This window comes from Lupinus angustifolius, chromosome LG14, assembly GCF_001865875.1.
Source record: "Lupinus angustifolius cultivar Tanjil chromosome LG14, LupAngTanjil_v1.0, whole genome shotgun sequence".
Taxonomy (NCBI): Eukaryota; Viridiplantae; Streptophyta; class Magnoliopsida; order Fabales; family Fabaceae; genus Lupinus; species Lupinus angustifolius.
Window position 1 is genome coordinate 11,904,026 of NC_032022.1, and position 18,280 is coordinate 11,922,305.

General features: G+C 32.8%; 2 protein-coding genes across 5 annotated transcripts; one reads left to right on the forward strand and one right to left on the reverse strand.

Moving 5' to 3' along the window:
- On the forward strand, window positions 4,139-6,726 carry LOC109326136 (stearoyl-[acyl-carrier-protein] 9-desaturase 6, chloroplastic-like). The gene is made up of 2 exons (XM_019558805.1): window positions 4,139-4,632; window positions 6,084-6,726. The coding sequence occupies exons 1-2, from the start codon at window positions 4,189-4,191 to the stop codon at window positions 6,648-6,650; spliced, it is 1,011 nt and encodes a 336-aa protein (XP_019414350.1). The 5' UTR covers window positions 4,139-4,188; the 3' UTR covers window positions 6,651-6,726.
- LOC109326822 (putative transcription elongation factor SPT5 homolog 1) lies at window positions 9,180-16,667 on the reverse strand. Of its 4 annotated transcripts, none has more exons than XM_019559673.1 (22): window positions 16,126-16,667; window positions 14,980-15,218; window positions 14,744-14,890; window positions 14,492-14,650; window positions 14,329-14,412; window positions 14,145-14,215; window positions 13,698-14,052; window positions 13,424-13,579; window positions 13,233-13,330; window positions 13,089-13,137; window positions 12,841-12,993; window positions 12,621-12,764; window positions 12,433-12,526; window positions 12,165-12,323; window positions 12,036-12,087; window positions 11,863-11,954; window positions 11,681-11,759; window positions 11,260-11,314; window positions 11,055-11,169; window positions 10,804-10,947; window positions 10,087-10,184; window positions 9,180-9,813 (listed from the first exon to the last, which is right to left on the reverse strand). In XM_019559673.1, exons 1-22 carry the CDS (start codon window positions 16,454-16,456, stop codon window positions 9,568-9,570), a joined length of 3,120 nt encoding a protein of 1,039 aa, XP_019415218.1. In that variant the 5' UTR covers window positions 16,457-16,667; the 3' UTR covers window positions 9,180-9,567. The 4 variants fall into 4 exon arrangements, with proteins under 4 accessions (XP_019415218.1, XP_019415217.1, XP_019415216.1 ...); XM_019559672.1 differs by having other exon boundaries at window positions 12,036-12,081; window positions 12,606-12,764; XM_019559671.1 differs by having other exon boundaries at window positions 12,606-12,764.

The window sequence follows — 18,280 nt, forward strand, 5'->3', positions numbered from 1 at the left end:
TGTTCCGGTAGATTCCTACAATAATCAAAATGTTAAATATTCGATTCTTAGGAGCGATATTTATTGGGAGGAACAGATACATATTTCGAAAGTGATTAATTCTTTACTCAAAAAGGTGAGAAGATACATTTAGTAGTACAAAAAAATTCTACCTAATTTATACAAGAGTGGCCTATTTTATCTCTAAAAATATGGATACCCATCTCTTCCTTTATGTATCAACCAACATGATGTCTTCATAATAAAAGCTTGCAACTTCCCAATATTTAATTTGGGGATGGATGGTGACAGTGAAATTATTAGAGTAGAAAAGACAAGTACAACTTCCAATGATATTCATATGATTATAAATTCATTTAAGGGATCCAATTAGTTCTCTGCAACATTCTCACCCACCCAATATTATCGTAATTATGTTCCTTTGCCTTATTGTGGTAAACTAGCCAGGAATCCACCCTATCTCAATTATATTTCTGCAACAAATTTATGTGTTTTTATTAATAACAAGTAATTTTTTCCTATAAAAATATTCATCATTATTTACATTAAATACCACTGTTTATTAAGTATAGTAAAACTTGTGCGATTGTACTTAATTGCCTATAAAAGTTTTACTACCAGTACTATTTGTAAGATTAATTAAGGCTGTAAAAATCGTTGTAGTATCTCTCTGCGGCATCAACCTGGGTCTTCATAGTTATAGGCTTATAGCTATAGGACGGTGAATTTGGGAGAGTTGAAGATTATGTGGTTCCTCCAAAATCGATATAAAACTAAATAACTAATTACATAGATGCAGTGTCAGTCCTTGACATATTTAAGGCACCCTGCCAGAATTTTTTTTGGAACAGAAGTCTATAAGGGCTGGTCATAAACTTCACTTATAGAAATAATTGTAAGTGAAATTTGTATATCAGTTTGAAAATTTGAGTGTGTAAATGTAAAACAAATTATAAGGTCAAAATAAAAATGAAACACATTGTATATCAAAAAAAAATTAATTATATTATTTTTATAATATTTTTTAATAAAATAGGTCCACACAAATTATGATAATATAAAATACACTTTATTTTTTAGGCTTAAGTCTAATATATTATTTGAGAGAAAATACTTAATTATCCTTAAATAGTGTTATACTTTAATCAACCATACGATAATATAAAACAGTATTATTATGAATTTACGATCAATAAAATATTGAATGAATTTATGTATATGATAATAATAATAATAGTAGATAACATAATAAATTTAAAAATAAATTAAATTAAAATATAATAGTATATTTATCCTACACTACTTGCACACATATATATATATATATATATATATATATATAATATTTAGACCTCTTATGAAATAGTGGTCTTGTGCTGTGTACTTGTGGTATACCCACATGGCCGGCCCTGAGTACAGGTTCTTATTTCTTACATTTACAGACTGGCAGTCATGCACGTAGAACGAATACTTAATACACCATCATCACAATATAATTCAACTTTATCAACAGAATCGATTAATGTCTAAATAATGCAACATTAATGAGAAAAATATAACATTGACAGAGATATAAACTTTATATATGGGCAGTAGCGGATCTTGGTGTAACGTTTAGGAGGGGCAATAATATTTAATTAAGATTAATTTTATAAAAAAACGTAAAGAAATATAATTAAGTTTCGAAATATCATGTTAATACTAAATAACAATAATTAATAATTGAAGACATTAAAGAAAAATGTGTATTTATTTAAAGTGATGATATTCGTTCTTTTAATATATCAATCTATCGATTATTGAATTATGAGCAAAATTTTAAGCTATTTTCTTTTCAATATAAATAATCATGTTGTCTACATGATTTTATTTGGTTGTCTTTGTTATGAAAATGATGTATGTGTAGCAGCTAAACATAAAAGGTAAGATAAAACGAATAACTCGATCATATAAATAATATGCTTTCATATTTCCTGTATTGTCAAAGTTACACTTAATTCATAGATGATTGAGAGTTTTTTAGACAAGAATGACCAATAACATCAATGATAAAATATTGACATTGACATCATCTTAAGTCAATATTCTCTTATTCATTGAAATCTATAGGATATAATTTTTGCACAAAAATATATATACTATCAATATTAAATAAAAAAATTTATAAAATTTGACAGGATCCTAGGACTTTTGATGTAAAGTTTGACAAACACAATATATGATTCTCGTAATCTATTTCATAAGAGTAAAATAATTATGAATATATTATTATAAACAATATCAATATCTATATATGTAAAAGAATTTGATCAATTATCTATGATTTTAAAAAGACCACACAAATTATACAAAGTATATATGTTGAAGAAAAAAAATAAAAACTATAATTAAAATTTGAAAATAAAAATCCAGGGGGGCAGTTGCCCCCACCTGCCCTCACTAACATCCGCCACTGTATATGAGATAAAAATCTGAGAAAGTGATGTATGGGTAAAAACTGATATAAATGAATTATGAATGATGTATTATTTATTAACAATAAATAAATAGTATTGTAAGAAGTTTATAGAATAAATTTATAAGATGATATATCATTTTGTTTTAAGATATCAAATAAATTTTGGAGTTAATTTTCCGTTGGATATCTCATTTTATATTCTTTAAAAAATAATTAAATAACACTTTTTAACACAATCCTATTATTACAAGCACATACTTCTTTCTGATAAAAATATCCAAACTATACCATTATAATATACAAATAATAGGGCAAAGGCCAAACGTTACATACGAAAACTAGGAGAAAATAATTTCAAGCCTAATATTACTATTAACTATTAAATTTAAGTAAGAACATTCTTTTAATTCTTATATTTGTATTAATTTTTGAATAAATCCTTATTGGTCACATTCGTGACAATATTTAATACTTCCACCTTTTGAAATGTTTCAAATAAGATCCTATATCTTAATTAATTAAATGTTTTATTAGTTTCTCACTAATTAATTTTTTAACTGCAACTGAAACTTAATGAAACACTATTATATAATTTTGAGACTTTTCCTTTTCTCACTTTCTTATTTCCCACTTTTTTTTGGCAATTATCTAAGCTCTCATATATTTTGAGATGAGATACATTACATATGTTCTTTCAAAAAAAAGCTAGAATAATGAGCCACAAATATTTAATTCATACAGGGAATACTTTGTACTTATAATTTTAAATATAATTTAAATATTTCCTCAATTAAACAATGTTTCAATAGAAATAAAAAATCAATAATTGTATTAAAAAATAATATTACATTTTTAAACAAAATATATTGTTTGTCGTTATATATAAATTGTTTTACATTCAAAAAAATAGTAAAAAATTGATAAAGGTGAAAAATTAACAACTATTGTTATAAATGATTTATTGTCTGGCAACAAAATATTGATATAATCATGCAAGGTCTCACTGGATCCACAATGTTGATAGTTCGATTCTTGGGAGCGACAATCACAAATACCGAAAGATATTAATTACATACCTAAAAAGATAAAAAGATACATTTGGTAATATAAAAAAAATAACTTAGTTACTTCTTGTAGGTAAAAAGTAACATATTCCTAGTCACTCTTAAGAGTGAGCTAAGTGACATATATTCCTAGTCACTCTTAAGAGTGAGCTAAGTTAAACTAACTTAATTAAATTTAAGGAGGAAATAAAATATTTTCTTAAAATATATTTAAGAAAATGATATATAAATTATCTGGTTGGATTGGGTAATGGGACTGCAAACCCAATGCCTGAATGGAAGTTGATTTGATTTAATTCAGTTCAATAATGTAATGAAAAAAAAACAGATTCAACTGTTTACTCATAATGTTATAAGACAAAATTGGTTGAACCAATTGAAACATTTGTGGGATCACATAATGTGTCCATGATTTTGTTTCAAAATAATATTTTTCCTTTTCCATATCCTATATATACATCCCTAAACAAATGTTAAGACATTGCATGCTTGACTTTCATTACTGCCAAAAAAAAAATGTATACCTACTCACTTGCATTAACCCCAAGTTGTTCCCCTAAGACCCATCACCACTACCTAAAACCACCATCTAAATCCACCACCCTCCATTCACCAACCACCATCTCCGCCACCGCCGCAACCATAAGAACCAGAAAGGCCCACTCAATGCCACAGGAAAAGATAGAAATTTTCAACTCACTAGAGAATTGGGTATCACACAATATCCTACCACTAGTGAAATCAGTAGAGAAAAGTTGGCAACCCCATGACATGTTACCAGACTCATCTCTACCCTCTGATGAGTTCATTGATCAGGTTAGAATCTTGAGAGATAGAACATCTCATCTTCCAGAAGATTACCTTGTGGTTTTGGTTGGTGCAATGATCACTGAGGAAGCTTTGCCATCATACCAAACATGGATAAATCAAAATGATGGGATTAAGGATGAGAGTGGTTCATCTAGTAGTTCTTGGGCTAAGTGGAGTAGGTCTTGGACTTCTGAGGAGAATAGACATGGAGATTTGCTTAGAACATATCTTTACCTATCTGGTAGGGTTGATATGCAAATGATTGAGAAAACTATCCATTACTTGATTGCGGCTGGCACGGTAATATACTCATTCTTTTGCGTTGATCACTTTCTATTTCCTAGTTTTTGTTTTTGTTATTTCTTTTAAAATTATTTAATTTGCAGAATTAGATCATTTTTTTGGGTATTAATTAGGGTATTGACAACAGCCAAAAACTATTTTTTTTATGAGAGTTTGGAATGAAAAAACATCCCAAAATTTATTAATAAAAGAGAGAACAATGAGAAGGGGAGGGTGATAGGAAGCCCTAAAATACAAGTCAACTCAATTGGAGAAGAGAGTGTTTTTTATTCCATTTAATTCTAAGGGTAAATATTTCTTAAATGAACTATAATAACAAATGAGATTGGTATAGTAATACTTTGTAAATGAAGTATAAAGATATGTACTATGTTGTCTCATATTTTATCTTATATGTTATCCCACATTAATTGTAATAAAGCAAAAATAAAAATAATAATAAAGGTTTAAAAATTTAATAGCATATTTTAATTAGTGTGTAATAGCATATGAGACAACAAATTTATGTTCCCACTCTATACTTGTCATCATGTAAATCTATACGGTAATATATGATATGCTAGCATCCCCTTTTTAATATAATGCTGAATTTTTTAAAATAAATTATATTAGGGAAAAATGCTAGACTAGTCATCTAGGTCATATTTTTCTTATAACTTGGCCATGTAAATTTGTTGTCTTACCAGGTAGGTTTTTCTCACAATTTCAAGATAAAAAGATTTACAAAAATATTTAGTTTTTTTTTAACTATCCCACTAAAATGAATTTTAAGTTACAAAACTGATAAAAAAGAACTTGTAGGAACAACTTTAAAATATAAAAAAGCTTAATGTACTCATTTCAAACAAAGAAAAAGCTATTCACCCTAAAAAAACAAAGAAAAAACTTGTAACACAACCTTAAAAACAGCAAATATGGTAGAAGAGTAATCTAGTAATTTTTTCTTTATGATTTGATAAAATGAAAATTGAAATATCCTTCATTGGATGTGTTAACAACCATTTTTTCTTAATGAAAACTACCAAGGGTCCCAACCCCAATTCCACACTAGACTTCTATGAATTTAATAAGTAAAATTGTAGGAAAGTAAGTGTCATTTGGTTTACCTTCTTGTTTTTGGAAATGATTTAAATATATGGTAGATTATTTTTTTATTGTCCATTATATTTGAGATGAAAATGATATTAAAGTCAAAGTTCAACTTATCTTCAATTATCATAGATCAAAACAATTTTTTTAACCATGAACCAAAGTTAACCCTAACCTGATAGGCTTAGGTAGAGGAAATATATTAAAAACTAAATCCTACATTGCATATTTCTGTATGGTTTGATAAGTGTTGGCTATCCCATTATCAATTAGTTTTAAAAATGCAAACTTAACATGACTATTAGCAATAAATTATTAAACTTTGATCCCATATTTTAAGTTAATTTGTTGTGGTGTAGGATTTAAGAGGAGAAAACAATCCATATATGGGTTTTGTCTACACATCTTTCCAAGAACGAGCCACTTTTATGTCACATGGAAAAATGGCTCGAATGGCTAAAGAGGGTGGTGATCCAGTGCTTGCACGCATATTGGGCACCATAGCTGCTGATGAGAAGCGCCATGAAACTGCATACATAAAGATTGTAGAGAAGCTTCTAGAAGTGGACCCCACAGGAACAATCATAGCCATTAAAGACATGATGCGTAATAAGATCACAATGCCAGCTCACATGATGAAGGATGGGAGGGACCCACACCTCTATGATCATTTAGGTGCAGTGTCACAACGTCTTAAGATATATTCCACCAATGATTATATTAACATCGTTGAGTACTTGATCGGACGGTGGAAATTGGAGAAGCTGGAGGGTTTAACGAGCGAGGGAAGGAGGGCACAGGAGTTCATGTGTGGGCTTGTACAGGTGATTAAGAGATTGGAGGAACGTTCTAATGAGCTTGAACGCAAGAAGGAACTAAAGGGTACCAAGTTTAGCTGGATCTTTAATAAAGAGGTGATGATTTGAAAGAAATAAGAGAGAGCATTAGTGTTTTTGTTATATTTTATCTTATAATTATCTTCTCATTCCATCTTTACTCTTGTTTTATTTTTATGCTTTGTTTAGTTTGTCTTGACTTTATTTATTTAATAAACTTTGTTACTTGGCTATATATCCCTTAAACATGTTTTATCATTATGTAGTTATGTAGTAGTATATATAACCTATAATAGGTGAAATCATGAGGACAAGTAACTTGGCTATGATTTGAAGGGTGTAAAAATTCAGTTCATTTGAGTTTTTGATACATTTTAGTAATTGAAGTGGTCAATAACATATAGTTTGGTTTCGCTCAATTAACCGCAAATTTAACTATAAGAATTGAACCGAACTGAACAACTCTTGAATGGTTCGGTTCCACGGTTTTTCCATTTATTTTTTTATAAAAATTCTTGTATCAATTGAAAATTCAAAATATATTACAAGAGAAATTGTTTATCCATAAAAGAATAAACATTACTACTATTATTATAAAAAAAACATGAATTATATATAACAATACAATTCATGATTAGTAACATATATAATAGCTACATTTATAACCTTACATTTCAAAATTAGTAACACATGTAACAATACATGCATAACAATATATGATATATGTTAGTTTCAAACTCAATATCACAAAAGTTGAAAAATATGTTTCAAATCATAAGAAACTACGAAATAATTTAGTAACCAACAATATATATAATACTAAGTTAATAACAACTTAGTAGCCTATATAACACTACAATTCACACAAAAATTGATAATTTAAGCTAGAAAATTGGTTGAAGAATTTAAACAATAATAAAACATTATTCCCTAATCCCTAGTATATATTTCTTTAATTTAGTGTTCGGTTTGATTTGGTTCCAACAGTTCCTAAATTTCTAAAACCATAAACCGAACCGAATGTAAACGATTCCTTAAAAAATAACCAAACCAAACTGAGTTACATTTTGTGGTTTAGTTCAATTCAGTTCATCAGTTTCGCGGTTTAAACTGGAACCTACTTACCCCCTTGATTCATCCACTCTACAAGGACTTGGGGGCAAGTAATGATGCAACATTTATGTATATAGTTAATAATAGGCAAAATGTCCGATCACGGGAGGAGAGGGACCCATCGTAATTTTCTTTTATAAGCAAAAGGTTAAAAAGGAAGGCGGGTGTTAACCCATTTACAACAAACACAATCACTAACAAAATTAAAGATTAGCGTGTTGACATACACTATCGTGCTTGTCAACCCGTTTTTTTATTGTTTGTAATGTATAATTTGTATTTTATAAATTTAAATATAATTTTTTGCGCTAAATTTATGGTTGAATTTATTCAATTTTTTAAATACACTTTTACAATAAGAAGATAATGATAAAATAAGAAAATAATATTATATGGTTTTTTGGTAGAAATAAAAACATATTGAGGGAAAAATAAGAAAACACAAATTACACCATGATGGGTAATTATTTTGTGTTTTCCCTTTATTAATAGTATAGATATAGATAATAATACAGGACAAATGACTAATACACCAGTCAACAAAAGCAACACTAATAAAACCACTAAAACACAAAACCAGGTCTAAGATCGGAGTTGAACAAATCCATAATATGAATATAACTAACCTCCAAATAAGAGAAAATACCATCATTTCTCAACAACCAAATAGACTACAAAGTTGCAAATCAAAGCTTTCTCCACCGCTACCAACCTTCCGAATTTTTATAAATTGAGTAATGCAACTCCAGCAATTAATTGAGTCATGTAACTCCAGCAATTACCATGTAATCTATTATATCCTATTTGTTTTCGCATATTACAAAATTTTATGAAGTATCATTAGTCTTGTGATTTGTAACGTGAATGTAAAAAGAACACTATTGTAGAAGTTGTATAATTTTAATGATATCTTTCGTCTCAAAGAAATTGAAATAAGTATTTGATCATCAACTGAGAAACATATCAGGTACATACAAAACATTAAATATTCAAAATGTTCATGTTAGGAGTATTGTCATTTCAACTTACATTCTTTCTTATTTGGTTTAACGTGGACACCTTTTTCTACTAAAAATATCCTTTAGATTTCAGTTTTCATAATTTATACTTAATTGATAAAAATAAAAGTATTTATAATTATGAATGAAAAATACAAAAAACACATTACGTTCTCTTATTTTTTTTTCCAATTATATTTTATATTCTAGGTTATTTAAGAACAAAAAAACTAGCCACCTCAATGGAATAAGAGTTGACAAACCCATCAACTTCCCTTAAAAAAATAAAGGCACCCATCAAAATTTGAAAAAGCCTCTTCGCGAAACAGTACAACAACGTATACGAGAAAAAAGAGGGAAGAGAGAGCAACATACCATCAATGGGTAGGTGCAAAGAAATTATCAGGAACTTTCAATTACCAACCATACTTACCTTAGACTAATGAGTTAGAGTATCTCTCAAGAACATGATATAGTACAAATCTAAGACAATTATAAATTATAAATGTAAAGTAACACTAAACTAATATCTTAAAATAAATTATAAGAAGTTCTACATCAAAATACAATTCATAATTCTCCCACAAATGAACCAAAAAAGAAAAAAAAAACTCCGGAGTCACAATCTAGGGCTACATTAGTCCCATGGATATGATATTACATAACAACAAGTTCACCCCTGTGCTTTTTCCGAAAAGAAAGCAATGACAATTGGTAGGTGCAAAAATTTATCTATTGTTGAAATTAGGTAAGCGCAACTTCAATTAACCAAGTTGGGCAGGGAAAGGTAGAAGAACTTATAACAGTTAGAAGCAGAAGAGCTTGTAACAGTTGACATAAATGACATTCATCAAATAATTTCTATATAAGAGCTACCCATTATTTTACCAAGTTTATCAAACTTGAGCTAATTTTGCCAAAATAACTAAGTCTAAAATCTTCACATCCAAAGTGTCATCTACCTTTACAATACCATCAGTACCATCCACACCAATCAACTTGCCTGTGGCACCACACAATGAGCCACCCATTATTTTTATTTTATCTGATTTCCTTGGTACCACAGCCTCCATTTCACTAGGAAGGGCAGTTATTGTTTCACCGTTCCCGCTAGATCCGAGAGCTACCCTGCAAGAGCCATCCTGAAGAGACAAAAATGCAATTGTCAATAAAACCTAGCAAATGGAATGAACCAACGAGAAAATACAGCTTTTGAATTGAGGGTAGAAGAGCAACACACCACTCACTAAACTTTACTCACAAAAAAAAAGACCAAAATAAAAGATGTTTTAAAGAAGAGCCAAAAATTCCCAAATAATGTTTTTCGCACAATTTGTCTCAACTTAAAGTTCCCTGGCTCGCAGACCTAACAGCACCAAGCATGCATACACAAGCAAGTTTCTATGGAAACATACCGTAAGAACCTCTCTTATAACTCCAACTGATTCCTCTCCAGGCTTGTGTACATTAACTAATATGTCTGGCATAAACCAAGGCCCTTCGCTGTTCCCACCTACAACAAAATTAAACCATCAAATTGGTGAATAAGTTAAGAAATACAATGTGATTTTAAGTTTTGGCTTCTGAACCAATCAAATAAAATAATACAAGTAATAGATCAATGAATAAACTTTGTATATAATGTCATCAAAAGCTCCACTTAAGAGCAAAAAACTTTGGTACTTACTGACCTATGATGAAAAATGGAAGGTAAATAATTTCCCCTGGGTCTATTAGGTGGCCTTTTCACAATGGTAGGCAGTAGGCACACATAAATTATAAAGTAAGGCCATCCTAATAGATTTGCAAAAGTTAAAGATGTGGTGTTTGATATAGAATAACCCAATTGATGCATGTACTCAAATGAGACAGCACCAATTAAGTGGCAAACCAAATACTATGCACATAAGTGACATAACTAATAACCCTCCTCCATTTTGCAGACCATGCTTGTCGTGTTACAGTTGTTAATCCTTATCATAGATGTAGGAAATTATGTACATAACTACACACATAAATTTGAGTGTGGTTACCGCCTCCCAAAAGAAGAGGTGCGGTGTGATGATATGACCACATAGACATGCTGCACAAACAAGTATATCTGTCTGTTGTAGATAGATTGATAAACTTACCTAAAACTGGGGACATCATGTCCAGACCACCAGTTCCTGGAGTCATAGGTTGTCCTCCAGGGGTGCCAGGAAGATAAGACACTGAATTTGGTGTCAGAGGCTGCCCACTAGGTGTTGATGGTAAATATGGACTTGGAGCATTGGCTGCAATACACCCCACCCCCCAAATACAATATTAGTATGAAAGTAAAATCTACAACTATTCTATATATATCATAAGATTACAAGGGGCAAGTAACAGGTAAAACTACCGAAGGCAGAACTGTCTCGGGGAGTCCCAGCCTCATTATAATTGCCACCAGGAGTGCTAGCCCAACCAGCACCAGGAGTTGGAGCTTCATATGGCCGTGAAACAGGGCTTCCTGGCTGAAAAGATTAAAAACAAGGAAAACACAATATAAGGTCACTACGGTTCCTCAGAAGAATTACGGACAATTTCAAATTAAAAATTCTGACCTGGTACTGTGGGCTTGCTCCCCAAGAGCCTGGATTTCCATCCTCCCAGTTATCCCTGGTTTTATGTACACCACCAGAATTCATAAGACAAGCATATCAAATGCACCATACCACAATCCTCATAATGACATCCACATGCAACTGAAAGCTATACATTGCCGGTAAAAAATACTTCTTACTACCAAGTTCCCTATAACCATGTTGCTCTAATAGCTGGTGTTTTGGACATTGAAATCTATTAAATTTAGTAACTTATACCTCTAACATTATCTTTTACTGTTTATGTTTCATAAAACAAGAAATGCACTTAAAACAACATGGCATACAAAATCGGAAGGAAGAGTCCCTTTATAAAAAGCAGAAGACAAGTAAAAATCAAAGCAGAGCCGACGCTATGGGGAATGATATTTTTATGACAAACCTTGGAGGACTCATTGGTGTATAAGGATTCCATGCTCGGTCACGCATAGGTGTCCTCATTCCATCGTGAATAGGGGTCGCTACATGTAACAGTCCATAGAAAAAATATCAGCAGTTATGCCTTTTTTTGGTACAAAAAGGACTCAAGTGTTAGTCAACCCTATAAAAATAAACCAAACAAACCTCCAGGATCTCTCATAGGAGTCATATATGGATGTAAGGGAGTTCGAGAAGGATGCATTGGGGTTTCACTTCCCATCCCGTATCGAGATTCACTGGTAGAACACACAAGTCAGGTGGTTTAGTACCTTTCAAGAACATAAGGAATGAAAAACATGTATATAAATTTAACTTACCGATAGGGGGTTACAGCCACATTGTCAGATATATGGTTGCGGTCAACTGCATCCACACTAGTCAGAGACCGTGCAAATTAAAAAAATAATACAAGCAGGGCAGGTGTTTAACCAAATTAGAAGACCTACCTGTCACAACCTTCATTTGGGACTCCAATTCAACCCGAACTGATGTGCCTTTAACTTCAATAACACGCCCACGATAACCTTTGTAGGGACCCTGGCGTACCTTAACTGTTGAACCTGTCAGACCATCATGCCCTCTTCCACCTCTGCCCCTTCCTCCAGCTACACCCCATAAAATGAAATTAACATTAAACAACTTCATTAAAAAGTGTAAATCAAAATGAAACTAATCCAACATTCCAGCATATAAAACAAGAAAATTTGAACATACAATGAATTGGAGGCCCTCCCCTAGAAAACCGACTCGGGGACTGTGGAATACGAGAGGGGGTTCTGAGGCTGGCAAATCTAGAGTAGGCATTGCCCTAGAGAAGGTAAAACATTATCACAACGTTGAAACAAATAATCCAAAAAACATAAGAATCAATGAAGGACAATTAATAAAGGAGAGTTGGTTACATTTATGTCCCCATTGGAACGTGAACCTCCTACAACCACACATGATTGAGCCTTAACACATATAAAGCCTGCATGTTCAAGATGGTGGCGATCACAGATGAACAAGATTCCTCTATATATGTGCTCCACAGGACCTTGTTTGCCCTAGCAAAAACACATGGCAATTTATTAATATGAAACTTCCAAGAAGAAAAAATCTAACCAAAAGTCAGAATCTCACTTTGCAGGGACCCTCCACAATTCGCACAACATCCTTTGCTGAAACTGTATTTTTGAATCTGTCTTGCACGCTTATCTTCTTATCTAATTTAGATTTGACCTCTCTTAATTTAACAAGCACAACTTCAGCTCGGTCAGGAACACCCTTAAGAACCTAGAAAAAGGTAATAGACACTGATACAATTACCATGGGGTCACATCAAAAATTGAATTTCAAATTATATTTTGATCCATTGCCTAAATACTAACCTGAAATGCTTCACTTTCTACACGTATTATCACACCAAAGCTCAAATTACTGCACCATGTTAAATTAGAAGTGAGGAAAAGTTTGAACGATAGGATATAGAGGAAAGGAGATATGTGTAGCATTAAGCCCAGCAGGTGGCTTACTCTAGCAATACAAGATCACGAAGTTCATAATCCCCAATGCTTGTAACTCCAGTGGTCACTTCAGAACTTTCCACAACATCATCAGCAAACACACGGATCTAAAGAGCAGATATTTTCGAGTCATTTCTGCACTAAATATAAGTACAAATTCACATGTATATCTGAGTCTATGAAGGAACCACAAAACTCACATGTTCCTTGGTTGTATCAGATATTAGAATCAGGACATGCTGCTCCACCTTCACAACCATGCCAGTGGCACCCACTTGAGCACCAGAAACGACCTTAACATGGTTTCCGGGTTCAAAATATTTACACAGTTCCTTTTCGTTCACAGCAAGAGTTTTCTGATATAAAAAAAAAGAAACAAATCATCAGGAAAAACAATTCGTTAATAGTCACCAACGTGCAAAACCTGCAAACTTTCTGGGGAAGAAAACCAGCCAAATATCAATTCATACTTACTGGTAGACCCTTGATTTCCGGCCTTATATGAACATTATCTTCATCAACTTTCTCCACCCACCCCTTCAAATTCTTTAAGTCACCCTTGATCACAATGACAGCATCACCTTTCAAAAAATGCCCTTTCTTTCTGTTTGCAAATAAGGTTGACAGACTAGCTACATCACCATCTCCATTCTCACCCGGTTTACGGAATTTTTCAAGTTCATCAAATGTAGGTTTGATGTTCTGAGCACTAATTGATTTTATTGATACTGTTTTGTATAAGAATCCATCCTTGAACATCATGCCTCCAATTGCATCAAATCGTTCCCCATATGTATCACGTCTATGCTCCACACGGATGTGCAGTTCCCTGTATGGAAAGTACAAACTTCAGACTGCAAACAGGAAGGTATTCAAGAAACAGAAGAGATTCAGCTACAAAAAGGAGAGAATCCGCAATACCTAGCTTCTTCGACATTCAGAAAACGAGGAGGAGGAACAAATGCCTTCTTCTTTACAACTTCTCTACCTTCCTGCATGATAGATGTGTTATGCACAAAAATAAGGGCTCAAGTTTTTTCAACTTTCAAGGAAGCATTGAAAAAGAGAGAACATGCATTTAACAAAACATGGAAATATCTCATACCAATTTGCTTGCAAGGGCTTGTAAGTCTATCCTTGGAATTAGTTTCACAGTAACCCTCTGCCGCACATTGTCGACATCTACTACCTATAAAAGAGACAGCTTGATGGTTTATAAAGAAAGCATAATGTATGGAATCATGAGATTTCTAGAATGTGATGCATACTTTGGCAAGGTCTCCTTTATATGTTCCAATCTTCATTCTGACCCAAGTATCTCTGGCAAGATCAATAGCTTTGCTTTCAACTGACAGAACATCGGTCATTTCTCTGATGGGAACAAGCGTTATTTTTTGGCCAAATATGTTGCGTAGACCTTTGCAAGCCTGAAACATATGCAAAACATTAAAAATAAAAACTTCACAATTTTATCTCTAAAGATATGTGTGATGAGCAGCAAACATTTCACATGACATTACCTCTCTCACATGGGCCTCTTTATCTGCTTCCACATATATGTAGTTTTTGAGATGATCGAGAGCAACAACTGACCTGATTTGCAATTCAGACCCCTTATCTATGTACTTTTGCATAAGGCAAACAGCAGTTTCCCGCTCACGACCAATCTAATGAACATCAAGAAAATAATGTATGACATGTTTCTAAATCTATTTGCCAACACAAGGAAATTATAACAAAGTGGATAGGGTCATACCGCACATTTCACCATCCAGAGCTTTGGATCTCTCACAGATGGCAAAAGAGCTTGTTGTTCTACATCAGTAGCTTCTTCATCATAATCTGACTGGCGCTTTGCATACCTTTGTTGAATTCTTTTGGCCATAGCTTCAAGATCTTCATGGTCTTCTTCGCCATGTGGCAGCATACGGCCAGGACGCACGTTTCTACCATCATGTTCCTCCGGAAGATCAGCTCCACCGTCAACAATGAAGTCTGCATGCTTCAGATAGTTATTAACTTATCTAAGTATATAACAAAATGGCCAGATGCAAAGTAGCTGAGACACAACTATTCTAAAACAAAATGGCCAGGTGCAAAACCTTCCCCAAAAGTCACACTCAAGTAAAAATCTCATCATAATATTACTTACAAGTATGGCAGACATACTAGAGGACAGACATAGAGAGGACTTGAAGCATTCATACATTCTGAATTAATGTATTCATGAAAACTTCACAATCCTAGTTACAAGAAACTATTATGATCTTCATTGTTAAGACTTGCAAACACTAAGAAGGCCGTACCCTGAAAAACTATATGTTTTTAGGGTCCTATTAATATATCATAATTTAGGTCCATTGCATAAAATAACTCAAATCTAAAGGTGAGAAACTGAGGGTTTAACTGCTAATTACTATTCCCAATCCAGTGACAATGCTTTTGAGCCATGTTCGCATAATTCACCTTTTCATTTCATATCCTCTTTTTTTCACAAAGGGTAGCTGCTCAAACTTCAAACAAACTAAAAACAACTACAACAGGTTTCCATAAACAAATATAAATAAAAAACTTGAAAACCGCAATGGGTTTTGCATTCAAACAAAGATACTAAGCATGAAATTTAAAAAAAAAATGAGATTTCAATCCCATGAGTGCCAATTCTTGAATTAACCAAAAAGGATTGGATCACACCACCAAACCCTAATGGAGAGGCCCTTCATCAAATCAACTAACCTAATTATTGCTCTTCAATCAATCACGTCGATTATTTCAACAGTGAAACCCTGAATTCCGAATGCCAACCCTAAATTCATCTAATCACATTAATTCCCCTCTAAATGAACGACAACAACAAAAACAAGAGAATAAAAAAGATAAACCAGAAAGTGAGAAAACACACCATCTTCTCCTTCCTCCTCTTCCTCTTCCTCATCAGAATCGACTTTAGCCTCTTCATCGAAGAACGAAGAAGCAGAGGGCTTCTTGCGCTGGCGCTTCCGACCACCGCCACCGCCATCGAAATCCTCATCGTCATCATCATCCTCCTCCTCCTCTTCATCATCATCAACTTCCTCCGCATCCTCATCGAAGAAGCCAGATCTCCTCCTCTTCCTTCCGCCGCGACCTACTTCCTCCTCCTCTTCCGCCTCCTCCTCGTCGAAATCGGCCACCTGCTCCTCTTCTTCCTCCTCCTCGTCGAATTCGTCGTCGTCCATTTCACGGCGACTCATGGTGGTAGAGATAGAACAGAGCAAACCCTAGAGGTTCGTTTCGTTATCTTGTGATGTGATAGTGGGATAAGGCGGTGGTGGGTGCTGTGTGAGTAAGTGCGAGCCTTCGACAGATTTTATGGTAACAGCAATAGCATCAGTGGCCGTAAAAATAATTACAACAAAATTTTGAAACTAGGATATGGTTTCTTTCTGATTCTTGAGACAAGGACAAAGACAATTTTTGGTCAATTATTCAATTACCCTTGTTAAGATAGAGCGTAAGGCCCAAAAAAAAAACTATAGGATTTCAATGAGTAGCAATGACAAAAGATATTTTACTCATGAATACCTGTAAAAACATTCAGAACCTGCACCCACAAAATAACTTATGAGTGAAAACAACTATTAATATATCTACCTTAAGAATACTTATATATTTATAATGTATTTTGTTAATTAAATATTTTATATATATGATATTTTTTATTATTTTAATATTATATTATATTTTGTTTATATTATTTCATAATAAATTTTAGTAATTAGATTATAATCCTAAAATTATTATATGTATATCATATTTTTTTTATATATTAATATTATAGAATATATAATAAAATTGAAAATTTATTATGTATCCTGTGTATACCTATTACCCACAAAGAGTAGAAGTATGCATATGGAGAAGCACTATATGTACTCGCCCTGCCCTTTGTCATCCTCATTAATGAGAGGACTTAGTTAGTTGTATAGTCTTAAAATTCTCATGCATGTGTTAGGATAAACATGAAATGTTCTATTTACATAGAGTTGGAAACATTGGAAAAATTATGATGATTGAGAATTTATGGAATATAAAACTAAAGTAGGTATAATATGCTTCACAAAATAAAGTTATTCCCTAAGTCACAACTATAGTTTTTGGCCTTGTGGTGAATGCTTGATCGTATTATTAGAGTAGTTTTGACCTCGCGGTGAGTACTTGATCGTATATTAGAGTAGTTTTGGCATTGTGGTAAGCGTTTGATCATATATTAGAGAACTTTTGGCCTCGTGGTGAGCGCTTGATCGTACAAGAGGTATTAGAGCATGGCCACACTACCTGCTTGCACAAGGATTACTGTAGCAATGCATCATCCTCTCTTGGCAAGGCTTTGCATGTTGGGAATTCCTTATGATTAGTGAAATATTAATCCTATGATCTTGAATCTCATGATTCTCACATACATATATGAAATAAATGGTGCAGTGTCATACCTGAATCCACGTTCCTCGATGTGCTCATTTGATCTACATTTCTGAAAGAGGTTTTGTGGTATGATGGGATTCCTCAACTAAATATCTAATTCCTCTTGGGACTTGTGTTTTCACTCTGATGGGGAGCGTAGAAAACTGAATTTGATTTGGTGTGTTGGGGATCATAATCTTCCTTATGTGTTAACTTATAGGATTTCCTCTATCCCATACGGGTTAACCTGATGGGTATTCATCCATTAAGCCCATATCTTTTATCAGTTTTTAGAAATCTAAGGGGTGCCAGTAATTAGATTACTTATAATGTAACCCCGGAAATAAATAGCTGATATCATTGTATCAAATATATGATGCCCACCTTAATTAGAAATTATAAATTTCCAATAATTTGCCACTTAGGCTTCATATCTTCCTGAAACAATTACAATACAGGTTCTTTAGGCGTGCATCCGTATGCTATTTACATTTAGACTTCTCCTTAATACAATCTGGTCCATTTCATATATCAACTATCGAACCACGACAACTTTCATCACATTTAAGTGTGACTCGACCACGATGATCATCATATTAATATACTTGGTGACA

What these genes read in the sequence shown, in the direction of transcription:
- LOC109326136 (XM_019558805.1), top strand. Translation starts at nt 4,189, where the DNA reads ATGCCACAGGAAAAGATAGAAATTTTCAACTCACTAGAGAATTGGGTA. An exon ending in ACTTGATTGCGGCTGGCACG is followed by an intron (nt 4,633 to 6,083) that starts GTAATATACTCA and finishes GTTGTGGTGTAG; the next exon opens with GATTTAAGAGGAGAAAACAA.
- LOC109326822 (XM_019559671.1), bottom strand. Translation starts at nt 16,456, where the DNA reads ATGAGTCGCCGTGAAATGGACGACGACGAATTCGACGAGGAGGAGGAA. An exon ending in ATAAAGGAGACCTTGCCAAA is followed by an intron (nt 14,413 to 14,491) that starts GTATGCATCACA and finishes TCTCTTTTATAG; the next exon opens with GTAGTAGATGTCGACAATGT. An exon ending in CATGATGTCCCCAGTTTTAG is followed by an intron (nt 10,185 to 10,803) that starts GTAAGTTTATCA and finishes ATTTTGTTGTAG; the next exon opens with GTGGGAACAGCGAAGGGCCT.